Here is a 12235-nt window from a genome sequence, read left to right on the forward strand (position 1 = left end):
GTTTAAAATAACAACATACTAATTGTATTTTCTTCTACTACGTTACGTTTATTATATTAGCTCTCTTTTATCGTAAACGTCATTTTCGTTTGTTAACCATTTGATGCTTGAAATTTTGTGAGCGAAATTAGTTTAAATTTATAACGCATAGAAATCACCAAGAAGAAGAGAAACACTTACTTTTTTTTGGTAAGTAAAGGATTTTATTTACCAAAGTGAACGTTGTGTACAGCTTAATATCTTGAGTTGGACAGAGTCCCAACCTCAAGTCACGCTACAATCTGCATAATGCCTACTTCACCTCTATGCTACCAAAATTATCAAGGGTAAAAATTTAAAGCCTGTAAAATACTAGCTAATTTTGGGGAAGCTGCTCCTCTTCCATGCCCTTCTTGGATGATCTTTCTCACCAATTGCTCAAGTGTTCTGCTCTTTTGTTGGAAAATCCTTTGATCCTCTCAAGCTAGAGATGGTACACTGCCCCAGCCAACACCATTCTATATATGATAGCAGGTGCACCTTTTCCTTTTGCCCTTCGACTTGCCCACTTGACTTCTTCCTTCCAGTTCATCACCCCTCTGTGAATACCTTGTCAGGTAAGTAATTTTTCCCATACCAACCTAGAAAATTTCAGACAAAGAATATACGTTGGTGATCCTCCTTCTCCACCTCACATAGCGGGCATAGTAAGCTCCTTTGGATTCCCCATTTATCCAGTCGATCTCGTGTATACATTCGACAATGGATTGCTAAATATAACACAAAGATCCATTTAGGACTGCCATGGTTGTTGCATATAAGCCTCCTCCACTCAACTTTTGGGTAGTCGCCCCTAAGCTGATTATATACATCTCGGATAGAATAATTATCAGCCTGCAGGATTGTCACCTTGTCCAGATTTGCCTCAGTGAGATATTTCGCAGCCTGCAGGATTTTTTGGATTAGCCAAGAGGCCTGTTTGGTAATCACATCCCAAGCTGCTCTCCCTTTTATATAGTATGTGTGTACCCACATTACCCAGAGCTTATCCTTCTTCTTGCTAAGATTCCATAGTTGCTTCACTATTGCAGCTTTATTCCATGTATGCACATCAGTAATGTTCAGCCCACCAGCAGTCCTAGGCCAGCAAAGTTGGTCCCATGCCACAAGGGCTTTGTTTTTTGCCTCGGCTGCACCTGTCCAAAGAAACTTCCGACACACTGTTTCTATCTTTTGTAGGATTTTCTTAGGCAGAGGGAGCATTTGGGACCAAAAATATTTCACTGCTATCAGGACACTCCTCAACAGTTGCAAGCGGCCTGCATAAGATAGAAATTTAGTTGTCCAGCTAGTGATTCTTCCAAGCATCTTCTCAAGGAGGGGTTGACATTGAGCTACAGTAAGTTTCTTGGAACTCAAAGGGACCCCAAGATATTTGAATGGCAACTTCCCTATCAAGAAACCAAGTGTTTGAATGATACTTTGTTTAATGGGCTCCGGAACCCCTCCAAAGTATATGCTACTCTTACTCTGATTTTCTATAAGGCCAGACGCATGAGAAAATACTTGAAAACATTCATATAACCTTGATGTAGATGCCTTATCTCCTTTACAAAACAATAACAGATCGTCCGCAAAGCTCAATTGTATGATGTTTAATTTTTTACACCTCAGATGATACTGAAAATCAGGGGTTGTTCTCAAATTTTTCAATAGCCTAGTAAGATATTCCATTGATAGCACAAATAAGTAAGGGGACATGTCCCCTTGTCGAACCCCTTTCTTAGCAGCAAATGGGGCAGTTGGAGATCTATTTATAAGTATAGAGTATGAAACAATTCTTACACATACCATTATCCAGTTGACAAACTACTCTGGAAACTGTAAACCTTGTAGGACTTGCTCCAAAAAATTCCACTTTAGAGAATCGTAGGCCTTTTGCATATCAATCTTGAGCATGTATCTAGGTGAAATTGCTTTCCTCCCATAGCATTTGACTAATTCATGGCTTAGGATCACATTGTCATTCAGCCTTCTACCGGGCACAAAACCAGTCTATCCATTGTCCACTAAAATATCCATTACAGGCTGAAGTCTTTGAGTGAGCATTTTTTATATAATCTTGTAGAGTGTAGTACAACACGAGATAGGCCTGTAGTCTCTAATGGTGGTAGGGTGCTTTATTTTAGGAATCAAGGTCACTGAGGTGCTATTGATTGGGGCATACATGACACTAGTTTCAAAGAAATTTAGGATTACACTACTAACATCCTGTCCAATAATGGACCATGATTTTTTTAAAAACAGTGAGTTGAATCCATCACACCCGGGACCCTTCATATCATCGATCCCTTGCAAAGCTTACAAAACATCCTCTTTTGTAAAAGGCTTTATAAGTTGCAATTGCTGCTGCCTGTTTAGTCTGGCCCCATTTCATGACTGCAGGATGAATCGCTGGTAAATCTGTGTTGGTGTTGCCTAGGAGTTGCTAGTAGAACCCTACCACTTCTGCCTTGATCTCATCACTAGTGTTAACAGATGCCCCATTTTCAGTTGTTAGTAGCCGAATTTGGTTTTGGACTTTCCGGCCCTTCATACTTGCATAGAAAAAACTTGTATTCGCATCCCCCAGTTGGAGCCATTTGACCCTCGATTTTTGCCTGTATATTCTTTCCTTTATGTTGCTCCAGTTATATAATTCGGCCCTAATTCCTCTTTCATTCTCAAACAAATCAGCAGTGGTTTCAGTTGTCCTCATCTCTCTTTGTATACTCTTCAAGGCATCTCGCAGCTGGTGAACTTTCTTTGTGACCCCCATGTACTCCTTTTTATTAAGAGCTTTCATGACCAGTTTTATATTCTTGAGGTTCTTCCACACTCCTTTGATTCATTTATTTTGTACAACCCAGTTACTCTGTATCCCTTCTTTGAAGCTAGGATGCTCTGTTAAACAATTGTAAAATCTGAAAGGCTTAGTACCAGTCTCTCTAGGCTCGTCCACTTCAAGGCAAAGGGATGAATGATCAGAAAAAGCAGGGTCACGTATGTGCACTTGCATTGCCGGCATGTGCAGCATCCATTTTGTATTAACTACTGCTCTATCTATCCTGCTAAAGACATAACTATTAGTCCATGTAAAGGTTCTCCCAACTGTTGCCAATTCAGACATTCCTCCATGAAGCTCTTAAAGCCTCTTGTTTCATAATCTTGTATTTCACTTCCATGTGTTCTATCTTCTTTCTCTAGAATTGTGTTAAAATCACCCATAATCAACCAGGGATCTCGCATTCCTCTATCTATCTCCCTGAGTTTGTCCCACAAAGGTCCCTTTGCTGGCACTGTGTGCAGCCCATAGACAGCCGTAAATTGAAATTCTCTGCTACTTCTATATACCTTAACAGCCCCATGTATGAATTGTGGATGCATCTCTATATGGCTGAAATGTATCACGCTAGGATCCTATACAACCCATAGTCTCCCTCTAACATTAGCAGAAGCATCAGTGCACCAGTCCCATCCAGGTGCAGATTTATTAAGAATCATTGCAGCTTTACTCTCAGTAACTCTATGCTCACTAATTGCTATAAGACTAACTTTATTTGCAACTAAAAACACCTTCATCTCCTTGTGTTTCACCACATTATTAAATCCTCGTACATTCCAAGTCACTATCATTTAGATGGATTGAGATTCGTACCAGCTTCCATCCCTTCTCCACCACCACTTCCCCCATTATATTGCGCCGTTGCCACAATATTACTAGTCCCTGTTTTCTCACGGCTAAGGAGCTTAGTATTAGGACCAGTTACATGCCGAGCTAATTGGTGTGTTTTCTTTGCTGCAAATTTGCCCCTTACTACTTGCCAAGTATCCTCATATTGTGGCGTGGCATTCGATACCTCCTGCACATTGCTAAGTGCTAGCTCCTCGCCTGCTCTTGTTGCCTTTGTGACAATACCTTGTGCCTGCCATTCTTGCCTTTGTACTTGCTTAGGCTGGGGAATTGGCACATTTTTATGCTTATCCTGTCCTGCTACTGGTGCAGGCCTCTCTGGTTGCTTCTTTGCTTGACATGTATGTCCAACTTGCAAACAAACTGGACAATATATCGGATTCCAATCATACCACACCCATTGAGTGAATGTTTTCCCCTTTAGATCTTGTACTTTGATGGTCTGTAGCAGCGGTCTCGTGACCTCAACTTCTACCAAAATTCGAGCATATGATATTCTACTATACTACGTAGTGCAGTCGTCAGCATATAGAAGTTGTCCCAAACTACTCCCTATTTTTCTTAGAGCTGCTGCACCCCAGCAACTAAGGGGAAGATCTGGAAGTTTAATCCATAAGGGAATAGTTGTTAGGATCTCATCGTTGAAATTAAAGTCCTCAGTCCATGACTTCATTATGACAGGCCACTTGTTTAGTGTGTGTGGACCAGAGCACATGGTTACACCCCGAAAAATTTTGCGTTACCAAAGCTGTAGATGGCCTAGTATGGGCCAAATGAAGAGTAAAGTTACGCCAGGATCAATGAGGTTAAGCTTCCGAGGCTTTGGAAGAAAGTTAGGCAAGGTCTGATACAAAAATTTTGGTCTAAATGGAAGAAATGATATGTTCTAGTATATTAATAATTTTGAAGTAAAACAAAATTTTAAAGTGAATTTCGGGAAGTCTAGTTTCCAACGCAACAAACCGCTCCTCAATCGGACATCGGGGTAAGGAGATATGGACATTACAAGTTGGATGGACGAGCCAGGAAAATGGTCTGCGCGAACGCGCCAGCAAGTGGCGCGAACGCGCAGAAGGCCAAAGGGCCAATACAACGCGAACGCGCGCCCACGTGGCGCGAACGCGCTGAACAAAAATTTGAAAATCAAGTTCGGAATGAAGGTTGTGTTATAAGAAGGTAATAATAGCATATATATGACATTTGCAGACCATATGGTGTAAATTAGTTCATATGTTAATTGACGAAAAGCCCTCGTGGCTGCAAGCTAAGTGGGGCCCACATGTCGGAGTTTTAAAAAAAGGACATATGAAGATACATACGCGTAGCATATGGAAAGTTGAGCAAGTCATAAGAAGGACCCATAAGCCAAAAATGGGCATAAGCCCTCCAAAAGGACAATTTAAGGAAACATTTTCGGATGATCTGACTTCTAGGGGCAAAAACGGCATTATAAGTTTGGAATTTGGGAAAACCCCCAGAAATAAAAGTTGTACATAATTGAATTAGCTTTCCAACCATAGGTCGTGGGCCCTCATACAATATCGGGATTAAGGGTTATGACCGTTTTACTGAACGAAGGTCCAGACAGAAAAACCGTGCCAGCGCGAACGCGCTGAACACTTTTCCAGCTGCTTCTGGCAGCTTCTAAAACGTAATAAAAAGGGGGAAACCCCCTCATTTTCAGTTGGAAACCCACGAAAAACACCTCAAAAATCCCAAAAAATTCCCCAACTTTTTAGCACCAAAATTTAGCCCAAACCAGGTATAATTTCCCAATTCCAGTCCGGATAGCGTAAAGTTTTCACTGCAGAATCATATGGCAGGCGTGTGGTGGCCAAAAATTAGCGAAAAGGTGAAGATACAACAATATTAAAAGGATAAAGGTATGAATCTCTTCTTATTTGTGTTAATACTAGTTTATTTACGAAGAAAACGCGATTAAATAATTGTATACTGAGTTAATTAGTTGTGGAAAGTTGGAAAACAGCGTGTGGGTTGTTTTATGGAATATGTTGATATGGAAAAGGATATTATTGATGTTGGAATTGTTGTTGTTGTGAGTGAAATTGGGAGATAAAAATGTGTTGCGAATGATTATGTTGAAGATTGGAAGTTTTAGGTGAATTATGGTTTTGGTGGAAAGTTTGTATATTTTGTATATCTTGTGAATATTTTGTAGAAATGATATGAAATGTTTTTAAATTGCATTGTAATGATCTTGATTAATGATGAATATGAAAATATTGAGATTGGTTTGGAAGTGTGAAGTCGGAATGAAAGTTATTGCATTATGTCGGAAAGAAGAATACTTGTGCGATATTGTGCCTCGTCGTTATTGCTGTTGATGTTAGTGTGGTTATTGGGTTGTTGTTGATATATTGAGCCGAGCTAAGTCTCGGGGGTGCTATATATATAGGGGAAATGCTGCCGAAATTTCGGTAGACAAATATAGACTTAAGTTTGAACTCTTAAAGCTTGTAACTCATAATTGGTAATTGTGACCAAATGTAGATTTTGGAGCAAACGGGATTTGAGTTTGGGCAGGCGTAAGGAGCGCGAAAGGTATGTAAGGCTTCACTTTTCCTTCTTTTGGCATGTCTTAGACCTATTAGGTTTGGATACGAGCCTCGGGGGCGATCCTATTCCTAGAAATCCGAGTTTGAATTTACCCCTTTTTCAATCAATAGAATTGAATTAAGTTTGGCATATATTGATGAATCAATTGTGTAAACATCTATAATTCGCCCAAATGGAACCGAATAATGCTAAGATCTTCGCAAGTGATTTTATAAAGCCTAATGTATGCAATTTGTGTACGCCACCTCGACTTGACCCGAGGTGGGCCCACAATCCTCGAGACTTAATTATGTCGTCCTAGTTGACTCATTTCCATACAATAATTAAGGAAAACGTTTGGTTACTATTCCTAGTTGCTGTGATTCGCATATATCCTCTGAAATAAGTATCTAGAAACTCTGATACGAATATTCTGAGTTGAACATCCGGATACAGATAATCCGTTAGGAGTATCCTTTGAACCCTTCGATGTCTCACTTTTTAGGTAATAGTATGTCCGATCATTTCATCGAACCTTGTAAACGTTTCATGATTAAGTAACGAGATAAGTAAGAAAATTGTGTTTCTAAAAGAATTTGGTAAGTCTTAATGTCCTTAACCTTCATGGAAAATGTTCTAAAAGGAGTCTGTAAGTATGATAGCACGTTTGAAGATATGATATGATATGATAAGATATGATATGAGATGATATGACGGTATGTATATAATATGTATGGATCGGGCTGCACGTTCCGCAGCAATACGTTATTTTACTTATGGTTCGGGCCGAACGTTCCTCGGCAGTGTACGTGGTATTATGGATCGGGCCGTACGTTCCACGGCAGTAAATGTTATATTATGGATCGGGCTGAACGTTCCTCGGCAGAGTATTCTATATTATGGATTGGGCCGTATGTTCCACGGCAATATGGTATGTATATATGGATCGGGCCGTACGTTCCACGGCAGTATATGATATGTATATATATATATGGATTGGTTGTATGAATATGTATATGGAGACATAGGACGCCAGCACGTAAGGTTTGTGTTGGGAAGTAATCATTTCGGTATTCTAGATGATTTATTCATTTTTGGTACTTTTCCAACATATGGCACCGGTAAGTATGATGTACGTTCGGAAGATAAGCATCTTGGTATTCTGACTATTGCACTTACTCTCTTGCACCGTTGTTCCGGTTACGTTTCTATTTTCCGTATTTTATGCCTTACATACTCAGTACATATTCCGTACTGACCCCCCTCTCTTCGGGGGCTGCGTTTCATGCCCGCAGGTACAGACGCTCGTGTAAGAGATCCGACGGTCTAGGTTACCTGTTCTGCTATTCCGGAGTGCTCCCTTGTCCCGGAGCCCATCTTTTGGTACATACCTTTCTGCCATGTACATGTATGTGTATATTCAGGGGTACGGCGGGGCCCTGTCCCGTCATATGATTATGTTATGTCTGTTAGAGGCCTGTAGACATATATGTGGGTCGTGGGTCGCTGTTGTCCGGTTACGTATGCGGTTTGCTCCGACAGCCTCAACGGCTTGTATGTATTTATGCTTTGGTCTGATGTGTATGATATATGCGACTGTTTCGGAAAAAGAAAAAAAAACTGTGTTAATTGTTATAGGTTAAACAAGAATGAGATATGACTATGTTGATTGGTAAACAGGTAAGTACGGGTGCCCAGCTCGGGCACCAGTCACGGCCCACGGTGTTGGGTCGTGACACATATAACTACATCTCTGTCTTTCTTTTTCTCAAATCGCACCACAAAATACCCATCATTGTAGTAATACACTTTGGGTTTGGTTGCGAACCTCCCTTGCGCTACAATAAATCGCTCAATTGCTCCTATTGATGGCGAGGCTCCAACCACATATACCACAATTGTTGATTTCCACTTGTTAGTTTCAGCTGCAATATCTTCTTGTACCAGCTCAACCACCTTTTCACCATCAACAATTTTAGGGGGAAAGAAAGTTAGCGACATTCCTCTCCCTGCTAGCATATTGTTTTCAAACAAATTAGTCCAGGATGCTGCTTCTTGTTTCCCTGCAGCTGACTGAACCTTCTCATGCGCTCCAGATCCCCCCTCTACCACCTTGTCTTTTGCCGCCGCGATTGCCGGACGGTGAGTTGTTCCTGCCGTAGTGTTATTGGGACTCTTCAAGCTTCCCCCTGTAGAGAGGTTCTGTCACGACCCAGCCCCGTGGGCCGCGACTGGTGCCTTACTTGGGCACCCAAACGGACATACAAACTAAATCATCATTTTTAAACAGAGTTGAGAACGAATATTATCTTGCGCGATTGCGCGTACAAAACATTATATCAGAATCAGAAGAGGCAGCGGAATATACATCGCCGAACATATGCACATATATCAAAAAGCCGGCAAGGCTATCAAATATGTCAAAAGCCGACAAGGCTGTCAAATGGCACAACGGCCCAAAACGCATATACAAATGCACGCCGACAAGGCTGCCACAAACATATACAAAATGCACGCCGACGAGGCTGCTATAACGAATAGAGTCATGCAAACACATCCGTACAGAAGTAGGCACACACACCCACAAATACGTCTACAGACCTCTAAACAGACAAACTGAATCATATGGCGGGATAGGGCCCCGCCGTGCCCCTGAACAAATACATGTATACATAGCGAACGAATATATACCAAAATGTGTGCTCTGAAATGAGAAGAGCACTCCAAACAGCAGAAGAGGGTGTCCTAAATGGGTAGATCACCAAACTGTGCGTCTGTACCTGCGGGCATGAAACGCAGCCCCCCGAAGAAAGGGGGTCAGTACGAAATATGTACTGAGTATGCAAAGCAGAATATACAGAAAGCAAATATGAGACATAAACGAAATAGAAGTACCAAACATAAGTGCAAATCCAACATATCAAAATTTGCTTACTTTTAAAAATATGTAAGTAATGCATAGGGTACAGAAGAATATGGTCGCCCACCCGACGATGGCGCCATAACACAGCATAACACCAGAAAGTTTCAAATCTCCGTATCCCCGTCACATATCACAACACAACATAACACCATACACAGCATAACACCAAATATAGGTGGAACCCGACCCTCATTAGCGAGTAGCTCGGAGAACCATAACACAGCATAACTCCGGAGTATATCAAAATGCGCACGATAACAGAACCGGCCCGGGAACCGGCGAAAGATATAACAGAACGCACGAGCAGAGTCATGAGTAACCATATGCATAAAATCATTATCATAGACTCAAATATAAGTAAATGACCATACTTGAAATTCGAAATGATAATCATACCAAATTCTTTCAAAAGTCGTCCGAATTACATAAAGGAAAGTCGCGGGACCCACAGATGGGTATTGACCCGAATCGGGCCCGCCTATGGAAAATATACTCATTATATGCCATATAAACTTCTACAACAATATTGAAGCTATCCGAGCCTTTCGGTGAAAGATATGGCGTTTCGTAGTTACGAAATTCTTTAAAACAACTATTTTTGTACAAAGTTTGGAAATCAATTCTTTCAAAAACATAAAGGTTCATATTTCATCACATCATACATAAGAATGCCAAGGAATATATATAAGGATCATAACGTGCTCGGATTTCGAATTTGGAATTTCCTCGAGGCTCGTGATATAACCTATTGAAAACTAAGGCATGCCAAAAGAAAGAAGAGTTGCGCTTTACATACCTCGTACGCACTCCAAGATAGCCAATCTAAAGTAAATCCCAATCTACGCCTCGGGCTCCCCAAGGTCTACAAATATGCCAACGAATATCCAATATTAAACATAGGCACTTAAGCCATTCATTCCAAACTAACATTAAATTCTACAGAAAATTCGGCAACATTTCCCCTGTAAATAGGCCAACCCGAGAATTTAACTCGCTCAAAATCAACAGCAACAACCACAATAACCAACCTAGCAACTCCAATAACCAATCTGAAAGACAATATTACATTAATACTCTCTTTTTCATCATTCGACAACTTTCCAAATATTCAATTCAACGGCTTACCTTCAAGCCAACATCAACGCCTATACATTCAAATACTAATCCAAACCCATACTAACAACATTCAAGAACATTCTAAATAATTCACATAATATTTCCAACGATCTAACAATTTCTCCAAATTGGGCCGAAAACAGCCCCTAAACTATAACATAACGATGCCCGAAATTCTAACGAACACTTACAACACACCAAGCAGCCCATATACACTTCTTACGCCTTATTTCATGCCATCTTTTCAGCAAATTTCAGGGAAATACAACAGCAGCCACACGACACCACATCATCTATTCATATGCAAGTAAATCACATTATTATCTCTATAATCCTTACAACAACCCACAACAATTTTAACTCCAACTCTAACCATTAAATTCCGTCATTCTCATCACATAATCTATGATTACAACAACCAAAATATTAATTCAAATCAATCCATCAAATTTCAATTAAAAACAGCCCCTACGACATTCAACAACATTCCAACATTCGTGCAATTCATGTTACCAAGTTACAACTATGCTTCAACATCAAGATACATAATTTCACACATACAATTTACATTTGCATATTCCCCACACGTCCAACTTCATCATCAAACACATAGAAAAATGATCAACTCTTACCTTAACAAGTTGGCTTTTTCCACTTAGCTAGAATTTGTGAAATGAACTAATACTTGTTCTTGTTGCTCCAAATGAATTCTCCACGTTATTATCACCTTCCTAAGGGCTGAAATACCTAGAAAAACTGATTTTTGGATCAACAAATTTGAGCTCCAATTTTGCTAGCCATGGTCGAATGCCATGGCTTATGCTCTCTCTCTCTCTCTCTAGCTTGTATATCAACGTTTCCTTCACGTATACACCATATTAAACCTTTAATCCAAATTGATAACATGAGTAGGAGGTTGAAATTACCTTTAGAAATCAGAATCTTCAAGAATCTTGTTCCTCTTTCCAGCTGCTTGCTTAACAACACAAAAAAAAAAACTTAAGCTACAACTTCTCTTTAACTAATATCATGTCAAGGGTCTAGGATTTAGCTTATATGATGGCTCAATTAGAAAGGGGGTTTGGGAGAGAAAATAAGGGTTTTGGATCTGATTTAGGTCGTGTGAAATGATATAGGGCAAAGTGGTGACTTATCTATTGAGTTTAATGGGCCTCATGGGCCGAAATGTGAGTGTTTGGGTCGGGTCCAAACTTGCTGCCCTGCCAGCCCAACTTGCATCGTCCATATCTCCTTATCCCGATATCATTTTGACGATCGGTTTGTTGCATTACAAACTAGACTCGATGAACTTCATTTTAGGCTTTTGAAACACCTTAAAACTCCTCATATTCAAGGAGATATGCCTCCTACAATATAGACTAAAATTGGGTCCGATATTTTACTGAAGTTCCGATTCATTTCGTTTAACTTCTAATCCTCTTCCAACCTTATGTAACCTCTTATGCATACATATACACACTTATATACATCAATAAAAATCCATATACACATCTCGAAGGGTCCAGAGAATCACAATAACCTTAAGCATAACTAGAGAACTCACAAAGCTTTGACGAAACTCCAATCGCAAAAGTATATTCATATCTTTTGTCCATCCTCTATATCATTACTAATAATCTCAAATACTTTAAAAGGTCACTCGCATTACCTCATATACATACTCATAACGCGATTTCAAATCCTTTAGGTTACCATGTCACCTCGGGATACTTAAGGCAACCATATATATAACGATATTCTTACTAACTCGATTAACTTTCCTTGAACCTTCATAACTCATTTCTTTTTCTTGTTTTACTTCAAGTAACACGGATTATTATGGAGTGTAACAGGTTCCCCCCTTATGGTTTGCTTGAAGCACTGGCCAGTTCTCTGGTGTGGCCAGTGGCGCCTTACCCCCACCAGCT

At 40.2% G+C, this 12235-nt stretch overlaps 1 protein-coding gene and 1 long non-coding RNA gene across 2 annotated transcripts; both read right to left on the bottom strand.

Annotated features, from left to right (window-relative positions):
* Positions 1-630: 630 nt before the first annotated feature.
* LOC132612650 (uncharacterized) lies at positions 631-1833 on the bottom strand. Its single transcript, XM_060326765.1, has one exon. The coding sequence runs from the start codon at positions 1831-1833 to the stop codon at positions 631-633; it is 1203 nt and encodes a 400-aa protein (XP_060182748.1).
* A 6736-nt stretch (positions 1834-8569) lies between these two features.
* On the bottom strand, positions 8570-11574 carry LOC132615188 (uncharacterized). The gene is made up of 3 exons (XR_009572608.1): positions 10940-11574; positions 9988-10053; positions 8570-9048 (listed from the first exon to the last, which is right to left on the bottom strand). It is a non-coding gene; the product is annotated as an uncharacterized LOC132615188 (long non-coding RNA).
* Between the last annotated feature and the right edge of the window lie 661 nt (positions 11575-12235).

The sequence above is a fragment of the Lycium barbarum genome, chromosome 10 (genome assembly GCF_019175385.1).
Source record: "Lycium barbarum isolate Lr01 chromosome 10, ASM1917538v2, whole genome shotgun sequence".
In the NCBI taxonomy this organism is placed as follows: Eukaryota; Viridiplantae; Streptophyta; class Magnoliopsida; order Solanales; family Solanaceae; genus Lycium; species Lycium barbarum.